We start from the raw sequence: 25,336 nt of genomic DNA on the forward strand, positions 1-25,336 counted from the left end.
TTTTTATTTATTTTATTTATTTCGTCTTTGTATACCTACATGGAAAGGTTGATGCTCTAATGCCTTTTCTTACACTTAACCATCTACTTCGATATTGTCTTACATCTCTTTGCTAATAAAATTTAAAAGAAAAAAATAGAATTAAAAAGTACACAAAAAAGAATACAAGTCAAAATAGTTTCAAGGTCAGCCTTTTGTCCAAAGGGATGTGGCCCACCTTGGTCCCTTTTATAGTCGCTCATGGCAAATATAAATTAGTTATTTAATAATGTGATTATCTGTAGCAAAAGTTGAACTTGAATTTGATTATTTTTTTGTTTTAAGTTCACTTAATGCACAAAAGGGCTAATGGGGACTACTCTTACAGTTTAAAGTGGGATCCAAACCACTATGTGTCCCCACGGGTATTGAAGTCAGGACCACTTGATTACAAGGCAACGACGTTACCACTACGCCATCGGGGAGGCCCACAAAAGTTGCTGTTTATGCATATGTATCTGCTCTGGAACAAGTTATGATTGATTGATTGATTGAATTGCTTTATTTTACTTCTCTTCTTGTGCCACTTTTTGGCTAATTTGCGAAGATGAGGATGAGTGATGATATGATGAAATTGATGAATGGACAATCACAAACATCCATGCCCAGGCCAGGATTCGAACCCGGGACCCCTGGCGTCGTAGCGCGATGTGCTAACCACTCTGCCACGGAGGCCTGCAGGAACAAGTTATGAAACGGAACAAAGCACAAACAAATTTAGTGCATGAACAAGTAATGCATGCAACGGACATGAAATAGCTCACATGAAGTAAGCTAAAAGCATGCGCCTGGCAACCCTGACGCTCTACAGGCTGCACGTTTCAGGTGACCAATGGGAGGAAGCCTTGTCCTGCCCACGCGAACAGAACTCCCCCTGTACAGCACAACTGGGCCTGTGATTCATCAGTGCTTTTTTCTTCGTAATCCACAAGATAACCAGAACTCGCCTCGAAGTTCTTCAACTATATAACCAGTCACGGGCTTTTTCTCTCGTCAGTAGATTCCGCCGCGTCGCTCAGTGAGGGGCGACAGAGTGCGTATCCGGCGCCGTCGTCCTACAGTGTTAAAGACCGACGCGAAATATTTGTGCGCGCGTGAACAAGCTTCAGCAGCAAAATAGAAACTCTTCGTCCACGAATCCTCGAAAGCGCAAAGTGATTCGGAACATTATAAAAGACTCGAAAGGATTCAGTGCATCGATCGCATTTCGTGATTTTCTTCGTATTTGTTCAGAATCAAGTTCCTACTACCTTGTTAGACAAGGAAGCTATTAAAACGATGGCGCGCGTAAGGACTATGTCAAAAATAATGCTGTCGTCAGGCTTGGTGTTCCTTGCATTTTTGTCCGCATCTCATCAAGCACCTGTTGAATCGGAAAGATCGGCTGTGGTAAGTGACATTCAATGAAATTCTTTCATTTTGATTTGATGTGATTTTTGTTATTATCGCCGCTTTTCTATCATTTTGGGTTAATCGCGACGATGAGGATGGGTGATGATATGATGAAAATGATGAAGGAACACTCACAAAGAACACCCATGCCCAGGTCGGGATTCGAATCCGAGATACCTGTCTTCGTAGCACGCTGTGCTAACCACTCTGCCACGGAGGTCAACTTAATGAAATTGCGTAATTTGTTTTGTTTATTTCTTAAGCTGCCGGAGCAAGTATTTCTTGTCATGGGATGGCACTAGTCACAGAGCAGATTTTATTATTTTCTTTCACTGTATTATATGTACGCGTGTTTTATTTGTAGGGATGGTTGAAGTACCTGTCCATTAAGAAACCTCGGGCATCAAAGCTTGCTCTGTTAATACCGAAGACAGTATTTGTATTGCAACATATATTCCTTACCTTACCTACAAGTGCATAAATGCACTCGGCTGTTCGCCTATTTTGGAGGGAATATAAATAGGTAAATTATGTCTCCCTTCGTCTCCTCACCCAACCGATTGATAGGGCTGAACAAATTTTGCTATATTCCTAGTGAAGAGATCTTACTCGAAAGGTTAAGTAATTTTAATAAAAGTTTGGCACAGTATGCTCTCTGATTACAGTTTCTGGATGTTAAAGCTCGAACATAACGACACAATCTAGCCAAGTGAATGGTTCCCTGCCTTACTACACATACACACACACAAGGTCGCAAACACACACTCAAGTGTCGGAAGAATATTTGGGAACACCGTCCCACCTCCCCCCATAGTAAAACATCGGAAATTTCGATGACTCATTATGAACATAGTCGACTTCTAAAAATGACTCGTTAATCAGTTCGGAGGGATTTGCTTGAACAGGTACTACAAGTGCGTTACTGGAATATGAGATTGCCCATGAGATAATGTCTGACTTAAAATAACCACGAAACTATGTGCATAACTGTGGAGATGAATGTCGATATTCCATTGTGAGAAGCTAACAGTTTATTCAGCCTCTATACTTTGAAAATTATAGTGTAGGATTTCTCCTTGTTCTTTGAGACCTTTGCTATCTAAGAAGATGCTATCTGTTCAGTTCTGAGAATACTCTGCCTGTTGCAGTCGAGTAAATACTGTAACATTTGTTTTGTTATCCATTAAATATTAAATTAATAAAAAATGAAATAAAAATGAGGCATCTACATCCTGGAATACTGGCTTCCCTGCAGTGCATCATGTGTGTTACCTAACACTGCAGCCATGGCAGAACCTGCTGTTGAAGCTTGGTCATCGCCGTAGAGTTGGGCAACAGGCATTGCAGCGAAGCGGATATTTCGGCATCTAGGTGCCTCCCCGATGGCGCATTTGTAGCGCCGTCGCCTTGAAATCAAGGGGTCCCAGGTTTGATACCCGGTGGAGGCTCATAGTGGTTGGGATCCCACTTTAAACTCTAGGTCCGGTCCCGATTAGCCTTACTGTGCATAAGGTGGACTTAAATCACCAAACCAAGCAATCAATCAATTTCGGCCCCTAGGTGTCTTATTTTATTGCAGATGGCTGTACAGTCGTGGAAAAAATACAACCAAAATAAGACTACTGGTATTAACGCTCCGTGGGGGAAGTACTTTTCCCATGACTGGTACATGCATTCGTGACATTGATATACGGGAAAATATAGTAATGCATAATTGCCTCATGTGGTGTTTTCCCGCATGACAAATGTTACTACCACATCATGGCATAACGTCGAGTAGTTTTTCGTGACCGTAGCTTCAAACTCATGAGTCATGACTAGGGCTAGGATTTTCATGACTTAGCATATTTTTTGGTAAGGGTGATGTGTTCCCTGAATATACAGAAATTCGTATTGTGAAGAAACTAATTGAATTAAGGTGCTATTTAAGGGCATATTTTTGCATATTGGACAATTTCTACGTGATAAAGCATATTTTGATGGATTTTCGGTCATATTCAGCGTATTTTCGCTTTTTCAAGAAATATGCACTCATCTTCAAAGTGAATTCGTTCTTACTCTCATGTTCACTCGAGTTTTTTTTTTTTTCTTTTTGCACTGCAGCAAAATGTTTTTCATTTTTAATTGAAAATTTACAGAAAGTGTTAATTGTGCATTTCAACTCATCAGGGTCCATAAAGTGAACTAGAAATAGCATGTATATGAAAATATTTCAGCATAAGTTAGATATTGATGTTTGAAACAGTCCAGTTAAAAAGGTCATATTTTTCAAATTATAGTGCATGTTTTGTAAAACTTTAGCTCATAAGGGCATATTTTATTTTGCATATTTTGGTGATTTTAGGTCATAAAAATCGTAGCCCTAGTCATGACATAAACAGCTAAAATGGTCAACACCTTTTTGGTATTTTATACTACTAAAACTGCATAAATATGAATAATATTCGACTTGCATTTTTAAGAGAGAATATCCTGAATGCCTAGCAATCCGTTTAACACATTTGCATTGCTAGTATGCAAACACGCAAGGGGTAAGGACTCCTTTTCGCCATTACACGATTGCCTAAAAACTTTAACCACCCGGTTCTTTATTTTTCCTGCATGTGGCAAATGTGCTCATTCACGTGGCTTTATACTGTGCAATGCCAGTTAGAGAAATGAAACAAGTAGCCCCTGAAACAGAGGACAGCTTATTTTGCAGCATTGGTACGTTTCCATCCCTTAGAATTAATTTTGTTAATTTTTTTTTTTTTTTTTGGTTGAGTCAGCACTAGGCTATTTTGCACCCGTCACACTATATGGTGTCCAGCCCCTTATAATAACAAGAATAAAAGCGTGTCTGAAAACTAAAATTTCCTTACCTTGGTTAAAAGCTTAAGTTAAAAAGAGGGCTCAGCACAAATAAGGACAGAACACAGGACGACACAGAATTATACTGACCATGGGGCCAGTCGCCAGAGCCTCGTTAGTCTGCAGTCCAGGGTGTACTACGTGGAAGTGAGGTTGACTATTGGGTGTACTACGTGGAAGGAGAACCCCTTACAACCCCCCCCCCATCCCTTAGAAGCGCACGGGATATAATAGGAAAGACAGAATAGCAATTGACAATTTACAAATGTTACCTTCCGTCGGCTGAAGTACATGGATGGTAAATATTGAATGTTCTGGCGGTTTATTTCAATCTACCTTTGCCCAGTTAAAGAGAGAGTGTCCTGACATTTTTCATCTTTTGCATGCTGCAATCAAGTAGGCTTTAGCCGACCTCCGTGAGCGTGCTACGACGCCAGTGGTCCAAGGTTCGAATGTCGGCCTAGGCATGGGTCCTTTTGAGTCCTTTAATCAATTACATCATGCCATCACTCATCCTCTATCTTCGCGATTAGCGAAAAGTGGCAGAAATGCAATGTAGAAATAAACTAAATCAATCAAACAACCAGGTATGGCAAGCGTAATGTTATGAAGTTGAGTTAGTTATGTTTTATGTCCACTTTATCCACTGAAAGGCTAATTGGTAATGGACCTACAGTTTAAAGTGGGATCCGAATCGCTATGTGCCTCCACCGGGTATCGAACCCGGGTAATGTTATGAAGTGAAATTTAGGTTGTTAATGGACAAAAATTGCTATCAAAGATTGTTATAAGTCAACTTTATAATCGCATGGGCCAATCGGAACTGCATCCTCTACAGTTTAAAATGAGATGCGAATAACCGTGCAATGTGCCTCCACCAGGAACTCCATCGAACTCAGGATTCATTGATTGCAAGCGCCAGAGAAATTAACTTTATTGCTGTGGCCCAAAGGAACAATCTTGTACTGAAAATAAAATGAACACAAGTCACAAGCAGCAGAATAACATTTACTGCTAACCATGACTATTCGGATCGCACTGTTACTATTACTCTGAGATTTTTTACTTTAGGACGATAAACAACCGTTCCACTCAAAACTAATTTTACCCTAAGTAGGCTGCTTGTAACAATGTTAGTAGAGCTAATAGGCTATTATTTTTAACATCTTCTACCAACCCATCTAAATCTTTTCTTCTTTCTTTATCTAAAGTAATATTATCACACTTCATTAAATATGAGAGAGTAAGATCGATCATTAAATGTCAGTTTCCTGCATTTCGTACGTATTATGGTAAATAATCTTCATTGGTTTGTCTTAAACTAATTTTCCTTAACTTAATCAGAGTCATTTTATGATGAAGATCCCCATACTTAGGGGAATTATTAGTAAAAGTTGAAAAAGGAACACTTATGCGACGGTCGTCTGCGTCTGTCCATCTGTGTCAACAATCAGAAAGTTATCAAAAATAACCTGAAGATATTTCGGTAATTTTTTCTGTATTTCCACTGTTCTCCCTTCTTAGATGCATGTTTTACTTACTTGTCATTGTGTTCAAATTAACAAAAGTTTTCAAAGCTAAAGTTTTTTTTAAAGTTGAATTCATGCCGACGTAGGTTAATCTGGGCCAGACCTACAGTTTCAAGTGAAATTTGAACCACAGAGCAATGTGCTTCCACTTGGGATACAACCCGGGACCTCCGTTAGGGATGCCTAACGAAAGTTATCGCTTTTTTCCAATAGGTGGTTGTGTATTGCCTCAACACGTCGATCTGTCGATGGTAAACACAGTCCAAGCGAGTCATGCATCAAGAGTAGCGTCCGGCGGAGCTAATTGAAAAATCATATCTCGTAGCTCCCAAGGTCTTGTCAGCCAGTCTCCCCACGTCCCCAGGTGGCAAACAGTTCCTCAAGACCCTTCACTGCTTGCGTCGTTCGGATATCGCACTTGGCTACTCAAGTCCACATGCAAATATTCTCAGCCCAAGAAAAAAAATGCGTATAACCAGCGTTATTTGAATGTTAGCATACTTAAGCAATGATCAAATATGCGTTGCAGATAGCCGTAGGAAACTGATTTTCTCTGATCTTGTATTTTGAACTTAGAAAATATTCTCTGTCTCTTATAAGAACGAAGACAATGCAAACAAATACAAGTGACTTCTGACAAATCCTATTGGTTGTTCGAATGGTAGCTGCACAGGAACATTGCGCGTAGGAATAAAGTGCATGTGATAAAGCCATACTACTCATCGTAGCTGCTATATCGAACTTGTGGGGCCTTATTTCACGAGCTGCACAGCCCCGACCAAGATATTCGTGGCCAAAATAACACCAGAACTAACACTTAGCAAATAAACTATTCAACAGATGTGACGTATAGTTTGTTTACGCAAGGTCTGCCAAACTTTCATTTGGATGAAGCGTGGTCTGCACATCGCCGCTTTTTTGTGGCTTTTGATGCTGGAGTCTGCCACTGTTGCTTCCACCCCAATTCCAATCATCCTCACGTTACTGAGCCAATGAAGAAATTTTGGAGCTTGCAAATCGAACTCGGAACCGATTGCACCAAAGGCGAGAAGGCTAATCATAATGCTATGAGGGGGTCCGTCAACTGTACAATCAAAAGCTCAGATTAAAAATTTAACTTTGGAAGCACTATTGTTGTATGTACCACAACCCACCTTGTCTTCTCGCAACCGATAGTGTCTGCACACTTAACCAGCAAGAAAGCCACTCCCAAAATGGCGTTATAAATATGTCACTGATTGCAACAGTTTCTTACAATCTCGTCTAAAATCAAGGCGTACAAATTGAAGTCTCATAACCAATAACAGACGCTTACCAACAGAAGACACGTCCTTTAAAGGTTTGGGAGCGCTTTGTCTTGTGCTCCGATATGTCTCACCCTGCATGTCTAACGAATTTTGATCCTTATCACCTCGTTTTCTCAGAATCGCTCTTCTGCTTTAATGCACACGTGCGTTCTACGTGGATAAAGAACACCTCGCCACGCTCACAACTTTTTCATATTATGTAATCAGTCAAATGATGAAAAAGGATTTCTTCCCCCAAGTCTTCAAATTTTCTTGCACTTCTGATGCATCAAATCTAAATTTCGTTTCTATTTAAATTTGAATACATTATCATGCATAAAAATAGATTTGGTTTGATTTGGTGTTTTAAGTCCACTTTATTCACAGTAAGGCTAATTGGGAATGGACCTACAGTTTTATAGTGGTATCCGAACCACTATGTACCTCCACAGGGTATCGAACCCGGGACCCCTTCCTTGATTACAAGGCAACGACGCTACTACCACTGTGCCATCGGGGAGGCCCCCATAAAAATAGACAATGATTTTAAAGTACAGTTGCGACCACCATAAACATATGTTTTAAAAACTGAATCATGTAAAATTGCATTAATCTATGTAGAGAAAAGGGTGATATTATGTTTTTCTAGTTATTTTGCCTGAAATATAAGCTCAATTTTTAGGTATCTGTTATATTGAGATTCCTCATTCTATTGTATACAGATTACTAATTTACTTACAGGATAATCTCTGTAAACATTATCGAGAAAAATACAAGTCGTTATACAAAAAATGCTTGTAATATGTAATATTTTCTGTATAGTGAAAACAGTTAAATGTTACAAATCTTCTTTTAATATAAAATATGAAGCAAAGGGAAATCCATTTTGATTTTTTAAATTTATCTTCAATAGCCAAATACGCATCTCTGTCAGCACCTTGCCTCTAATTAATAAGCCATTTGAAGTACATCACGGAGATGTTTATATTTCTTGCACCGATCGTCGCAATGTCGTTTCCCAAATTTCCAATTGTTTATCTGCTTGCTTTGGATCCATATCTCTCACTGCACCGGCGGTCTCTTTCATCTTAACCGTATCCCCGTAACCTCTTCTTTGGTGGTGCTGGACCCACATGTGGGGTCACAATACAAACATTGCCATCTTGAAAACATTGCAACTTATCATGTAACGAATAAGTTCAGATATATGTAAACACTTGAAGATGACACAAAGAGAACATGTACGCTTCGGTAAATTGTCTGTGGTTCTAAATGTCACCTGTAAATCATCAAAAGCTGCATACAAACTAGATTTTTTTTATACCTTTCAAAAGTTTGAAAATCGAAGAGAGATAAGGGCGCTTCTCGAACAACTACCATTACAATAATACATTGCATTGATAATATGACTTCTAGGACGAACTAATAATCAAGTGACATCTCTAATCACTAGAGTGCAGTTGCTTTTTTCCACAGATATTTAGGGATTCCATATTATCATGGTTCCATATTACTTTCCTCTAACGGTTGTTAATACTTTAAAAAACTTTTCATGGTCATTTTTTACGGCAGTGGATGGCGGCGGAAATTCATGGCCTTCGACCGTTATATCCAGTCAACTTTTTACAAGGCAGATATTCGATTACATAAAGTTCATTTTTCCGATTTCGGAGATATTAATTGATATTAATCTATTTACACCTCTTTACTGCTCCTGTTATAATATTGGTGATGAATGAAAGTGGAACTAGTACAGTGTGTGTTAGTCTTATATTTTTTTAAAATAAGACACGAACACGAATAATGATTAAATATGGTAACTTACAAGTATATTAATATTATGTTTCTTTTCCTTGGCAATAATCTGATAATTTAGTATTTTTACTTCAATAACAATATTGTGAATCCTTGCCTGAAGAGGCAAGAAGGTGGAAACGGTAGGTTTATAGTGTCTTATTTTACAATAAATTTTACCTTGGTCAGCATTTTAGTGTTTTATTCAGTAACAAGTATTCGGTGCGTACTTCCAATGTGTGATTTTCTTTTTTTCTGAATATCATTAACGAGCGAACTCATTCCGTCGACCCGGATCCTTAGAAAACAAGAGCACAGCCCTAGCCATGGGCCACGCGCTTAAGTACCTGCAAACGAGGGATAATAAATGGACGTCTTTCGCAGAAGAAGAGATCTCGACGCTGCCCATTCTTAGTAGCAGCATCCACCTTAACTCGAGCAATAAATTTGTCACTCGTTAGGTCCAACAACAATGGAAACGAACATCTCATCTCGTTCGATTGGCGAGCGACGGTTCTGCGTAAAGAGCCGATACAATTGCTTCGCTGGGAGCCAATTGGAAGGGCAGCCAGTTCCGCTTAAAATCAGACAGAGGCTGTTTTATGACCTGAGAAGCGTGACGGTGCGGTGTAGTCTCGTCCTTCGCGTGTGTCCCTAAGGTGCCCTTTGTGTCTGCCCAGTCCTCAATGTAATCGTTTATCTATTGCTTTCTACTAAATATCGGTCTTCAACCTTTCTTCAAGGTTAATGACAATGAATGAACACGTTTCTATAACTGATACACGAGCCCCACAGACGATTACCTTGGTTGTAGGTCTAGGCGTCAGAGCCTCGTTAGTCTGCAAAATGCAGTCCATGGTGTACCACATGGAATAGAGGTGTCTTTGCAAAGAGTCACCCCCTTACACCCCACAATTGATATAAAATTTGACGGAGTAATGTGCAGAATAGTTTGAATGTTTCGGGGATATCAATATATCCAAGGAATAACAAAACAAATACCATGTGCATATTTGTGCTTTCATACTTATCGGACAAAGTTACAAGGTACAAACGACACTAATAAAATATGGCCCACAAACTATAAAACCCTTAAGTATATGAGAATAGGGTGCTTATTTTAATTCTTCGCCTGATGTCGCACTGTAATGTTCACAGTGCAGTGAAAATAGCCAAGATGTATTGAAATTTCAAGTGGCGTATACTTTCACAAAACAAATTCATTCCTCCATGATCCATTCATTCTGTAAATGCTAATCCTGAAAGAGATCATAGCGGGATTTTAACTGTGGGCTGAGTTTCTCGTGCTTCCGCCCAAACACGAGAAAGCAGTTGGAAAAGAGTCATGTCCTCAAATACGTGTGGGCTGGCCGCTATTGATGCATACCAAGATGTCAGTAACCCATGTTACTCAGCTCTGCCCGTCAGAATTTGTTATCTTATCGGTTTCTAAATTTTATTTGAAGTGTTTGCCTTTGAGTAACGTCATGCAGAAAACAAAGCACACATTTATTTATTCAATAATATTCAATACAAACTTCATACAAAACTTACTTATTATTGTTCTTCGGAATTTAGATTGTTTACGGGACAATGCAAAATATAATGATTATCATAAAAATACAAAAAAAGTCTCGCAAATAAGTGGAAAGGGATTCAAAGATAAGCCATGATCACAAAACTGGCGCAATTCTTCTGATAGCCAATTGCACGTGCTAAGATAAGGCATGTTAAATGACTTGAGACGAGAGGTAGTGTATAACCCAATTATAGAATTTACGTTTTGACACTGTAAAGAAGACTTGATATAAATTGCAAGCAAGTTAGTTACTGTGGCTCACATATTGGCCTATTTGAGTTTGTTTTCAAAGAAAATAAAGGTAGGCGTGAGTAGTAGTATTGGTGGTACGGACAGGACCGGAAAGGAAGAGCTTCTCTCCAGCAGCTTTGCTACGCTTAAAACTTGCTTAACATGAGCATATGAGCTTTTTGCTCATGTGTGGAACTCTGCCTAATCCAAGATTTTTGTGAAAATGCCCTCGGGAATTTTTCAGAAAAGAAGAGCTCTCTTAGATTGATTTGCACATACTTAAAACTTGCATCAGCCAGATTTTTGTTCATAAATTTGCCAAAAATTGATATATTTTTGGCCGCACCAGAAATTAAGCTTATAGTATGTTTTTCTGTCAAAATCCCAGGAATCTTGAAGATATCTATTGGGTTCTGAGACCGAGTGGAGTGTGGTGCATTGCCTTGTAATCAAAAGGTTCGGGTTTGAGTCCTTATAAAATCTGATGGCAAAATGTTAATGTAAACAAGGGGCTCCGGGTTCGAGTCCTGATAGATGTGGTATTCCATACGTGAGATTTTGTGTTTTGTTGATAGCTCGCAATATTTCTGTATTTCAGCTTTTGGCAGTATTTTAGGTAGGTATCTGCTACGAGCAGAGATGGTATAAAATGGGTAGGTAAATATATTTTCTGACGGTAAAGTATTGTTTTATATCCAAAGGGCCTTTGTGTTTGAATTGTGTCTCTAGTTCGAGTTGCTGTTTTAAGTCCACTTTATGCACAGTAAGGCTAATCGGGACTGGCCTAACCCAAGAGTTTTGTAATTCGGAAAGTATTAACTCTTCTCAAGCAAATTTGTTAATATTTACAAAAGTTGCATCAGCCAGTCTATAAACTTGTGTCCATACCCACCTATACATATTTACTTCAGGTTTAAGTTCAATTGGATACTATTCAATTTGCTTATCTAATATTAAAACAAAACAATATGCAGAGCTTACCTCTAGAATTGCCTCGTGCTTGCATGTTTCCCCTCTGTGGCAATGTGCGCAAATGCCCGAGACGGTAGTATTGATTTTTTTCCTCAGTGTCAGTATTTACAGAAATTCCCGATTATTGCATCAGTTAGTTATGAGAGAGTGACTGAGGGGAACAGACGTGTTGATACAGTGCTTCTCATACTTACTGGTTTAAATTCATATTGAACAATATAAAATCTGTTATTTGTTGTAATCTATTCATATTTAGAGTCAAGCTTATATTTGCCCCAGCCTGTTATACATAACAAGGTTATTGCTATTCAAGATATGCATGTTCGTGCAGGCATTTGCGCCGGGTCAGTGTGAATAATTTTCCACTTGTAAGCTATTGGCTTTAGATTAGAATCCCAGGAAATTTTATATAAATACCAAAACCAAAAATATTAAGTGTATACACACATATATACATTTACACATACAAATCACAGTGCTGAACCCAACTGATTCAGTATAAAGTTTTGAATTGAAACCCGAGAAATTGTATATAATAAACAACAGCAAAAATGCCGAATCAAAAATATTGTGACCAATGCAATAAAAATATATTTAGCTCTAATTGGGCCAGACACCAAAAGATTTGTAACCCGGACAAATACAGAACTCCCACAAAAATTTGCCCCAATTGCAATAGAAAATACAGCATGCAATACTTCACATATACCCATAAAGATACTTGCTCTGCACAACCATCCACATCTGGTCTGAAAAGAAGGCACGAAGCACCTCTTAATGCCAGAGCAGCAAAACAGCCACGCTATGAACCTATCCGTAGCAGTTTTAACGGCCAATTAAGGGATTACCGGTTTGTATCAGAGCCAAGATGTGGCATTGAGAATTTCTTGAACAGTATAAATTCTGATCTGCAGGCAATTCTTAATGCACAAAATGGCTCTTATAAGCTCTCCCTCAAATTGTTTGTACAATATAAGAAGCCAAACGGCGCAAAATTTACACATCCCCACATAACAGAAACTGTGCCGGTATATTCAAATGCAAATTTAGACACAATAATAAGCAGCTTGATAAATCAATTGAATATTAAACACTCTGAATTTGCTGGAAAAGAGAGTGGCTGGAGCCTATGCGGCTCATCACACAAGTTATATGTTAATATTTCTGAATTCTGCCCATTGCAAGGTTCTACATATCTGCCATTACCTGCCAATATCAAAAACAAAAGAGCCGTGGTCAATATAAAAAATGCCGACCAGAAATGCTTTTTGTGGTGTATATTAGCTGCTTTGTATCCAGTTTCAAGCCATCCTGAGAGAATAACTTATTACAAGCAACATGAACATCTTTTTGACGATGTAATGGAGGGTTTGGAATATCCAATGCCAGTTCAGAATATTGATAAATTTGAAAAAAAGGCCAGGCACATCAATGGCAAACAATTATCTATTAATGTATTTATTTGTTCCACTGGCAATTGCCCGATAGATCCTCTTAGAATCAGTACACTTGATGATGAATCTGCTATTCCGATTGATCTGCTCTTAATTGAAGGAGATGGCACTTATCATTACACTCTGATACATAATCTTGAAGCTTTGGTGAGAACACAACTAGACAAAACTTATACAATATTCAAGTTGTGCAGAAGATGCTTAACTGTATTTGATGGTAGAAAAATGGTGAAAGGGGTTCGGGAAGAGAGTGCAGAAATTGCTAAAAACAAGTTAATTGAGCATCTGAAATACTGTGGCAACCATAAACCTGTTCATATGGTGATGCCAATGCCAAGTGAAAATTGCAAATTCAAAAAGTATGAAGCCTTGTTGGAACACCCAGCATATATTGTCTGTGATTTCGAATCGAACCTCAAACCTCTTGCATTCTGTAGCCCAGATCCCGAAGAATCTTCAACTACACCATACCAGCAACATGAACCTTCCAGTTTTTGTTATGTAGTTGTACGGGATGGTATTGTTATTAAAGAATATTCATACAAGGGACCAAATGCCATCAAAATATTTGCACATAGAATAGAAAATGTGTGCCGTGACATAGCATCTAACATCTTATTAAAATCAAAGCCTATGTTGCCTTTAACAGAGGAACAGATTGAAGATTTCAACAATGCAGAAAAATGCCCGGTATGTGATTGTCAATTTTCAGATAAAAATATCAAGGTACATCACCATTCCCATACAGATGGTAAATTTTTAATGGCCCTGTGTGATAGCTGCAATATTCAGATCAAGAGACCAAAATTTATCCCCATATTTTGCCATGGAGCATCCAATTATGATTTCCATCATCTGATCAGGTACGAGGGGTTTGACAAGCAGAATTTAAATATTTTAGCTGAAAATGATGAGAAATATATTGCCATTAGCAAGAAAATTAAAGTTGAAGGTGCTTCTATTCAATTAAGATTTCTTGATTCTTACAGATTTTTATCTGCTAGCCTGGCTACACTGGCCTCTCAATTATCTGATGATGACTTGAAAATCACACGTGCTATGTTTCCAAATCTGGACCTGAAATTAATTAGGCGGAAGGGTGTATATCCATATGACTATGTCACAGATTTTTCTAAATTTGATGAGTGTTCCCTGCCACCACAAGAAGAGTTTTACAGCAGAATCAGAGGATCTGGAATCACTGATGAAGATTATCACCATGCCAAATTGATGTGGATCAGTTTAAAATGCAAGACATTTGGTGATTATCACATGGCATATTTAAAACTTGACGTGACTCTCTTAGCTGATATATTCCAGGCATTCAGAAAATCTTCCATGCAAAATTATGGACTGGACCCAGTGTATTTTTACAGTGCCCCAGGTCTAGCATGGGCCGCAACGTTTTTCAACACCAAAATGCAATTGGATCTGATCCACGATCAAGATATGTATCTGTTTATGGAGCAGTGTATAAGAGGAGGGATGGTGCAATGTTCTCAGAGATATGCCAGAGCAAATAACAAATATATGCCTGATTATGATCCAGCACGGCCATCAAATTATACACTGTATGTAGATGCCAATAGCCTCTATGGTCATGCCATGATGGATAAACTGCCATATGCAGAGCTTGAGTGGGTTGAAGATTTCAATATTAAAGATCTTAAGAATTTTGATGACAGTGACTATGGCCTCATCTTAGAGGTTGATCTGATAATTCCAGATCATTTGCACAACAAATTTTCTGATCTGTCCCCAATTCCCGAGGTTAAGTGCTCACCTGGCTCTAAACAGAAGAAGCTCATGATGACTCTGGAGCCGAAACAGGGCTATGTCACATATTACAAAAACCTCCAGTTCCTGATGAAACATGGTGTCCAAGTGACCAAAGTTGGAAAAGTCTTAAGGTTTAGGCACTCAAGATGGTTGAAACCATACATTGATACAAATACAGAGCTTCGAACATCTGCAGTAAGCCAATTTGATAAGGCCTTGTTTAAATTGATGATCAATTCTGTATTTGGCAAAACAATTGAAAATGTCAGAAAACATGGCGATGTTAAAATAAATACTGTCCCCGGCCGGAGCAAAAAATTGGTTGCAAAGCCCAACTTCAATTACAGAAGAATTTATGATGAGCACATGGCACTTTTCAACATGAAAAAAACAAAGATCAAGTTTGACAAACCTATTTATGTAGGGGCTGTGATATTGGAATTGTCCAAATTACATATGTTAACATTGTATTATGATGTGCTGAAACCTTTTTATGGCGATCGTGTAAAATTATTGTACATGGACAAGGATAGTTTTATTCTTGATATTCAAACAGAAGATGTTTATCAAGATATGTTACAGCCTGAATTGTTTCAATACTTTGACACCAGTGAACATACAAAAATTCAACACCACAACAAAAAGGTGCCTGGCAAGTTAAAAGATGAGACACTTGGTGATGTTATTGTGGAATTTGCTGGGTTAAGTGCCAAGATGTACAGTTTTAAAACATGTAGTGCTGTTGTCAAAAAGGCCAAGGGCATTGGCAGAGTAACTGTTGAAAAAGATCTCCAATTTGAAGATTATAAAAATTGCATCAAATCCCAGAATTCAATCAGAACATCAGAAAATAGAATTCAGAGTGAGAATCACTTGCTGACTTCAAATATTGTAACAAAAGTGGCCCTGGACCCACATGATGATAAGAGATGCATTTTGTCATGTGGCATACATACTTTACCTTGGGGGCATTGTGATTTGAAAAGTGGCAAACAATGCCCAATTACAGAGCATGATTTGAAATAAATAAACATGCCTATGAACTTATTTGGGTTCAAAAAACAGGCTATTATGGAGCTGCCCACACCACAACCCTCTCCTGATTTACAATCTGTAATGTCTAAACTGAGTGGCTTGTTAATTATTCATCTGAATAGCATATTTACAGATAATGATGATGAAACAGGCAAAACATTGTACATATTTAACAATAATTTAAATCATTACCAATTACCTGTAGGTGGGCAATTGCAATTTATTACAACCCCTGAGGGTGATGTCAAGATTTCAGTAGGGAGAAATATTTACAGAATTAAGCACTCAAACATGGTTTCTGGCACTGTATATACTGTTTCTGCTGGTGACTGCTTATATATTGAGGTCCCTGGATCCTATGACAAGCTTATACCCTTTTTTATAGAATTAAGAATCAGATACTCTATAATAAATAACCTATAAACAAAATGCCTAATGATATATTTGGCCACACAAGACATGAAGATCACAGTGATGAGATTCTGATGCTTGATGTCAGAGTCAAGAAATTAAGAAGTGATTTACAAGCTTTACAAACCACACTCAATGCCAGTCTTCAATTAGAAATTACAAATTTGCAATCACAATGCATGGACCCTCTTCTTAAAATTGATTCCGAACTCAAAGTGCTGCTTCAGAAATATACTGATCTGGCAACATTGGATAATTTTCAAAGTTTAGAAGAAGCTGTAGCAGCTCTTCAAGCCAAATTTAAGACCCAGGCTAACAACTCTGTGCAATTGAAACAGCAATTGGAAGAGCAGATAATTAATGTCCAGGCACAGCTCCAAACAATTGTCAAAAGCATAAAATCACAAGAAGATTTTGATCTAGTCATTTCCACTCTGAAAGAACAGATTCAGTCACTCCAGATACCTAATCTGGACCCTCTGCACAATGCCATAGCCGAGGTTAAAGAAAAAATTGAGACGCTTGAAAATTTTATGAACAATTTGCCATCTTCTGATGCTTTGAATGCAATAACTCGGAGTGTTGCCAATATTAAGCTGCAACTTGAAACATATGAAGATTTTGGAAAAATTCAAAGTACCATAACCCATCTTGAAGGTACAATAGCAGCAGTGCAAAGTGATTTGGCAAATGTACAAGAAACTCGCCTGCCTGGGATTGTAGACACCCTTGTCAGTGTCCAGCAACAGATCACAAAACTTGAAAACCTCAACACTGAATCTGAGCTATCTCATTTTCATCACTTGATCGATGATATCCAAACAAAGCTTGAAATTTTACAACAATCCACACCCACTCAGGCAGATATAGCCCTGCTCCAAAATGCGATGCAAAATGTGGCTGATGCATCTGAATTAAACAATGTGAAATTGGCACTTGAATCTTTGCAAAATACTGTATCAAATCTTCCCACATCACAGGAACTTAAAAATATTAAGAGGGCAGTGAATCGCATATTGAAATCAGAAGATATCAAGAATATCCAGGCAGAGATCAAACAACTTACACAGACAGTGGCCACTCTACCAACCAATCAACATATTAATGAACTGCATGCCTTGTTTGAGGATATCAGAAGACAGGTCCATGATCTTACTGCTCAAAATTCAAAATTGGCAGTTGTTGAAAATTTGCAACAAATTGTAGCCAATATCAAGCAACAGCTAGGAACCATGGAATCCAATCAAGCAAATGCTCTGTCTGTTTTTGCCACCCAGCTTCAAGAGATTGTGCAACAATACAAGAAACTTATTGTGGACATAAAAATCAAGCCAGGCCACGATGATGTTGTTAGGACTATCAATGAGCACCTTGAATCTGTAACAAGTAGATTGCTTACAGCAGAAAAAGAAATAACTGGCATAATCGAGAATCCTAAACATACAGTAATTCTTGAATTGTACAGTATCCCCAACAAAGAATATGATTCACCATTTACACCGGGTGGCAAAATATATATGCTGTCCCCTGCACAATTTTATTACCAGTTTTTTGTTGGGGGCACATTGAGACCAATCAAGATCAAATATTGGCATCAGCCACAGGCACACCACTACCCCACCTTATCAATAACAAATGCTGACAACAAACCAAAAATCACCAGTGTAGAATTAGAGGATTTTACAGACCCCAATACATTAGAAACAGCATATGTTGAAGATGATGGATCTCTGGAATTTAAAATACATATTGGAGACAAATTATATTTAGAAAATCCTGCAGTCTCAGCTGCTGAACACCCTATAGTTGCAATATTCTTGTTTACATATTATGTCTAGTTGTTGATGAACTACACAGACAAGCCAGGCATAATTTTAAGAGACTGCCAGTAGTCACAAAGGGCATAGATGATTTATGGCAAAGCGACTTGATTGAAATGGCATCTGGACAGTTGAAAAACTTAGACAAAATCAACAAGGGCTACAAGTATCTACTCACTGTCATAGATACATTTTCAAAATTTGCCTGGGCTGTGCCACTCAAATCCAAGACTGGAAAATGTGTTACAGAAGCCATCAGGACAATCATCAATCAGAGTGGAAGATCACCGCGCTATTTGCAAACAGATAATGGCAAAGAATTTTATAATTCTGTGTTCCAACAATTTATTAAAAGCCAGGCAATAAAACATTACTCGAGTTACAGTGATCTCAAAGCCTCAATTGTAGAGAGATTCAACAGAACCTTAAAAAATCTTATGTATAAACAATTCACACTTCAAGGTAATTATAAATGGCTTAATATTCTTCCAGAACTTCTACATAAATATAACAACTCGGTCCATTCCACAATCAACATGAAACCCTCTGAAGTAACTTCATCTGATGAGCAAAAATTGATCAGTACTGTTTATTATCCTAGATACCAGCCAACAACAAGAAAGGCCAAATACAGGGTGGGTGATCAAGTAAGAATCAGTAAATATAAGCACTTATTCAAAAGAGGCTTCACAAGAAACTGGAGTACTGAATTATTTACAGTGGTTCAAGTTAAACCCGGGACCCTTAACACATATATAATAAAGGATCACCGAGGAGAAATTCTCAAAGGCAGGTTCTATGAACAAGAGCTCAGCAAAACTAAACAGCCTGACACATATCTCATAGAAAAAATCATCCGCAGAAAAGGCAACAAGTTATTTGTCAAATGGCTGGGTCATCCGGAAAACAGCTGGATCGATGCAGACAAAATAATAATATGAGCACCTGGGATGTTATAAAAAGGCTGCCAGAACCTGAACAACAAAATAAGAGAAATGGCAACCTGCTGCCTGATAATATTAGGTGTCTTATTGTTGGGCCATCTGCTTGTGGTAAAACTACACTAATGGTTGATAATTTTTTATTGGCACCCAACTGGTTAGACTGGAAAAACAGGCACTTGTATGTCTTTTCTAAGAGCTTGGAACAATTAAAATATCAGCAGCTGATGAAGCTATATGATGGATTGGATATAGCCACTTTTGAACCAGATGTTAAGCCACTTGATGAATGTCTCGATAATTCTGTTGTTGTGTTTGATGACGTTATACTGGATAATCAAAACAAGGTTAGAAATTTCTTTACACAGGGGCGACACAAAAACATTGATTGCTTCTACCTGGCACAGACTTTTTCTAAAATACCGAAGCAACTGATCCGGGACAACAGCAATTTTATATGTGTGTTTCATCAAGATCATACCAACCTCAAACACATACATGATGAATATGTAGGTGGGGACTTGAGCTACAATGATTTTTCCAAGTTTTGCAGCAGGTGCTGGAACCAGGACAGTTATGGGTTTGTCACAATTGATATGACAAGAACACCTAGTAGTGGCAAATACAGAAATAAAATCAACGATTTTCTAGACGTTGAAACATATATAAATAACCATGAAACGGCCAATTATTGATGATCTTAAGTTAAGAGATTATCTTGTAAAAAGATTTAAGGGATGGAAATCAGAGAACCGTGGAATTTATGAAAAACACAAACAAACAGAACAGCCTGTAATTGATGCTATTAATAATTTAGGTAAGAATATCAAAACTGTTACAGAGCAAAATCAAGATTTGATCACAGAGCTTGTACCTGTAGCTGCAAGGAACATATTAGATTATCCATTCACCCCACTTTCCAGTATTCATATGCCTAGTCCTGTTGCTCCTCGAAGAATTGAAGCTACTCAGGATCCTATTGAATTGGGTCTTCTTGCTCAAAAATATTTAACTACACCTAAAGACAACAAAGATGAGGTCTTTGGCTTATATGCTGACACAGAGCTTGACGGCAGCATCATACATAGAATTGGCAATTTCAGAGTAACATTTATGGGGGATGATATAATTGTATATTCAGAATCTCGTCTCGGAGAAAAAGGTGCTTTTGTTAAGTACACCGGCACACCTGGATTGTGGGAACTGATAACTAGGAAAAGGCCTGGCAGCTATACAGATCAAGATTATGAGGATTACAAAGAAATATTAATAAAATCAGATGCTCTATACCAGAACAATGATCCCACACAAAAAAGAGTCAAGTCTAGCAGTGGAGCAAAATACAATAATTTAATCAAGCCCATATGGTCACAGATCAAGACAGGTAGTGGAATCAAACATTACAACACCCTGCCTAAAGAATTTGTGTGGGTTGATGATGTCAGGAAACTTGTAGATAGGTTATTGGTGATAGCCGGGGAGGAAAATGCTGGGAACCACAATTTTTACAATGAAAAGGCTGGAATTATGGACATGATAAGCACCAAATTGTCTAATTTTATAGTGAATGACCCTAAGGGGATTGGATATCTCATAAAAATTATTAATACTCTACCACCTAAATTTTGGAATGTCTCTGAGGGTCGGGGGTTGGTTAATGATATTATAAACAAGCTGCCATTTGAACTACATATTCCAGGCTATCAGTATTGTGGTCCAGGCACAAAATTGGATCATAGATTAAACAGAGGGGATCCTGGTGTAAATCCCCTCGATGCTGCTTGTAGAGACCATGACATAGCATACAACACACATACTGATCTTGACAAGAGACATGTTGCAGACAAGAAATTAGAAGAGGCTGCATTTGGTAGATTTGTAAGCAAAGATGCTTCTTTAAGTGAGAGAATATCAGCATTGGGAACCACCATAGCTATGAGCACCAAACAAAAACTGGGGTGGGGGTTGTGAATATATATATAATAAACCTACGATGAAGGCCAAGGGTGTTATGTATCAAATACCTTATGCAGGTCTCAAATCTCTTAAAACTATTGATAGTCTTTTGACCAAAAAGCAGCGCAAGAAAAAAAGCTCTTGTCTTGCAAAGGGACATGGTATGAAATTGTTGCTTAGCACCCCCCAATTAAAAAAATTACAGCAATCTAGAAAAAAATTGCATACAGGAGGATTCATATTTACCATCCCTGCCATCTTAGCTGCTCTCGGGGCTGTGGGGAGCTTGGCCGGGGGATCAGCTGCCATAGCAAAAACAGTAATAGATGCCAAGAAAAATAGGGCAGAATTAGATGAGCAGAGGCGCCATAATCTGGCCATGGAGAAACAAGGCAAAGGTGTTAAGAGAGCCATGAATAAGTTTAAAAAAAACAAGAGCCGCTTACAAACCAAGATATTGAAGCTTTGATCAAGCCACTGGGCATCAAACATTTTAGGGGTGTGTACATGTCTGATTTTTTACCAGAACAACCACTCAACAAAGAGTGTGGCATTGTTAATTTGGATGAGTACAAAAATCAGGGCACTCACTGGATCTGTTATCTTAAATATTTAAACAATGAGGCATTTGTGTTTGATTCATTTGGAGGTGTTCCACCTGAAAATTTAGTAAAATATTTAAAATCGGCTAATCTTTATTACAATAATGCCCGTGTTCAAAACTTCAAAGATGTTAATTGCGGACATTTGTGTTTATCTGTTCTCAGATATATGTCTCAAATAAATAAACCATCAATTGAAAATTTTCAAAAAGCCTTGTGGTATCTGAAACATCATGGGGGTATTCCATCTCACCAGCCAAAATTCAATATTGAAACTCAAATTGCATGATGACATAGTGTATCCCAAAACAATAGCTCTCAGAGCATTTTACGGCATGTACTTGATCCCTAATATTACACACCACAACAACAAAATTGCAGTAGGGGATCAAAAAATTGTCATCACTCCAGGGCAATATAATCTGTCCACTCTAAATGCTCAATTACCTAGAGGTGTAGTGTTAAGTCAAAATTCTGTCACTCACAGAGTAGAGATTGTGTCTGCTACAGAAACAGTGGGTCTGGGTACTATAGGAGAGCTGTTAGGCTTTGAGAACAACACAAAACTCGAACCGGCCATCAAACACACTGCTATGAATATACCTAAATTCTTAGCCATAGAGACTCTGAATATTCACTGTAATGTGGCCGAGGGTATGATCACCAAATCAAATGGCATAGGCACTCACAAACAAACTGGCATCATTGCAACATTCAAACCTAATTCCGAATTCATGGAGCCAATCATCTACAATCCATCCCCAACATTATATTTTCCTGTGTGCCATAATAGAATAGATTACATTGAATTGATGGTCACTAATGAAAAAGAAGAATTAGTTGATTTTGCTGGAGCCACAACAACTGCAATCATAGAGATTAACATTTAAATAAAAATACATACGATGGAAAATATTGAGAGTTATGAGCTACAATCATTCCCCCCAAACAGGAGGACATTTGCAAATTTAAATCAACCCAACACAGAAATTGAGGTTGATCTTGATGTAGGGGACGGCTTTATACACCCCCACAGAGCAGATCTATACATTAAATTTGATGTTGTAAAGCTCGATGGAACAGATTATCCGGCAAATTCAAATATAAGATTGGTGGACAATTTTGTGCCGCATCTGTTCTCTGAAATTGAGATCAGAAAGCATGGCGTTGTTATAAACAGAGTGGATTATCCCGGCATTACCTCCACAGCTTTGGCCACACTAAAATTATCCAAAACCGAAGCTTCTTACTACAAAATAGGGGGATTTGAGGCTGGTGATAAGATATTATCCAAGAACCACACAGTGCTGTTCCCCATGCGCCTGTTGCCAGGATTCTTCTCGGATTACAAAGATATTATGTGGAAGGGCGGTTTAAGAATCACATTTAGAAGAGCTGCAAATGATAACAATGCTTTGATGAGGTACAGCACATTAAACCCTACAGGAGAAGCTATGCCTAATACCTTACCTGATGAGGGCAAGTGCATTATTCAGACTATGGAGTTAAGAATCCCGGTTGTTGAATATGAGGCCAGTTACGCTCTTAAATACAAAGCTGATATAGTAAAAAATCCACAGATTCCTCTGCAATTTTACACATATCAATGCGTACAGAAGCCCGCATCTGGTTCTTATTACGAATTTGATGCTACAAATTCATTCTCCAGTATTCAATTTGACATGCCCGATTTTGTAGTGGTACTGTTTCAGACTGGAAGACACAATAATCAGGAAAAAAATTCAAGTAAATTTGATAACTGCAACATCAAGAACATATATCTTAAAAATGGCAGAAATGAGGTCTTTCCTAGAGAAAATTATAATTTAGACATGTCCAAGGATGATTTTCTTAAATTATATGAAGCTTTTTCGGCTTTCAAAAGGGTCACTACTGGCAATACTGACATGTACTACACACCAGATGAATTCAAGACACAGAGACCCATGTTCGTAATCAACACTTCAAAAAGAAAACAAGTTGTAGTAAATGACAGAACAAACATTAAAATTATCTGTGAATTCCACGAGGCCTTACCTGAAGACACCATATGTAGTGTCATTCTCATAGGTGAGAAATCATATATTTATGATGTAAGAAATGAGCGGGTCACAGAGCAGTTCTAGAAGCACGATTCAGGGCTTCCCCCATGGCACAGTGGTAGCATCATTGCCTTGTAATCAAGGGGTCCCGGGTTCGATACCCGGTGGAGGCACAAATAGTTCGGATCCCGCTTTAAAACTGTAAGGCCAGTCCCGATTAGCCTTACTGTGCATAAAATGGACTTAAAACAGCAACTCGAACTAGAGACACAATTCAAACACAAAGGCCCTTTGGATATAAAACAATACTTTACCGTCAGAAAATATATTTACCTACCCATTTTATACCATCTCTGCTCGTAGCAGATACCTACCTAAAATACTGCCAAAAGCTGAAATACAGAAATATTGCGAGCTATCAACAAAACAATGGAATACCACATCTATCAGGACTCGAACCCGGAGCCCCTTGTTTACATTAACATTTTGCCATCAGATTTTATAAGGACTCAAACCCGAACCTTTTGATTACAAGGCAATGCACCACACTCCACTCGGTCTCAGAACCCAATAGATATCTTCAAGATTCCTGGGATTTTGACAGAAAAACATACTATAAGCTTAATTTCTGGTGCGGCCAAAAATATATCAATTTTTGGCAAATTTATGAACAAAAATCTGGCTGATGCAAGTTTTAAGTATGTGCAAATCAATCTAAGAGAGCTCTTCTTTTCTGAAAAATTCCCGAGGGCATTTTCACAAAAATCTTGGATTAGGCAGAGTTCCACACATGAGCAAAAAGCTCATATGCTCATGTTAAGCAAGTTTTAAGCGTAGCAAAGCTGCTGGAGAGAAGCTCTTCCTTTCCGGTCCTGTCCGTACCACCAATACTACTACTGGCGTGGATGTTATAAACTCTTTTGCAGGTTGTAGTAACACGTATAGCTATGTCTGTTTCAGAGTTGCTGCACATATAAATAATTCTACCATTTACATATTATATTTGTGTGCAGTATGTGCTTTTATCTTAGGAAATAACAAAAACGTAAATTTTCAGGAATATAAAAATAGTAACTTATTTACTAGATTTAATCATTATGCAAAGTAGAACTCAATTTTCCTGTTGGAATTATTCAAACTAATTCTTGCAATCTGACCGTTTGCAGCTGAAACTTCAGAAAAATGCCTCGTTATTAAGTGTTCATATTAATTAAGTTACAAACGACACGAACAAACGGAATATTAATAGGTACCAGTACCATTTCAATGCTTACTTATATTTCATATTACTTTTTTAAGCGCATCCTCTTTTAGTGTCGGTCTTGGTAACAAAATATTATCTACCTTTCCGTCTCCCTGCTTAAAATAATAATAGCCGAATCATCTTTTTCGTCTTGACCATTCTAGCAATGGAATTCTTTCTGAGTAAGAAATTTTAACGGAGCGGTATTTTCCTCCAATTTGTGAATCCCATCCTAAACGTGTCTTCCTTGCAACCCGTAAATTGATGTGAGACAAAGCTTGAACTTGCAACAGCACTGTTGATGATCTCACCAGGTAACCCAAGGCCACGACGAATCGTCGGTAAGAATCTGCACTTTTTTTCTTCCTAGGAAATCTCGGG

At 38.1% G+C, this 25,336-nt stretch overlaps 1 protein-coding gene across 4 annotated transcripts in view; it reads left to right on the top strand.

Moving 5' to 3' along the window:
• Positions 1-998: 998 nt before the first annotated feature.
• The window catches only part of Mmp1 (Matrix metalloproteinase 1), a 74,111-nt gene continuing 49,773 nt past the window's right edge, over positions 999-25,336 (top strand). For 3 of the 4 annotated variants that reach the window (XM_083129827.1, XM_083129829.1, XM_083129830.1), the window contains exon 1: positions 1,000-1,428. In XM_083129827.1, the coding sequence (XP_082985953.1) occupies positions 1,318-1,428 (111 nt within the window). In that variant the 5' untranslated portion in view covers positions 1,000-1,317. Of the gene's footprint in view, positions 1,429-25,336 lie in introns of all 4 variants that reach the window. The other variant, XM_083129828.1, reaches the window with a different exon arrangement.

Source organism: Lepisma saccharinum, chromosome 10, assembly GCF_977018435.1.
Source record: "Lepisma saccharinum chromosome 10, izLepSacc3.1, whole genome shotgun sequence".
NCBI lineage: Eukaryota > Metazoa > Arthropoda > Insecta > Zygentoma > Lepismatidae > Lepisma > Lepisma saccharinum.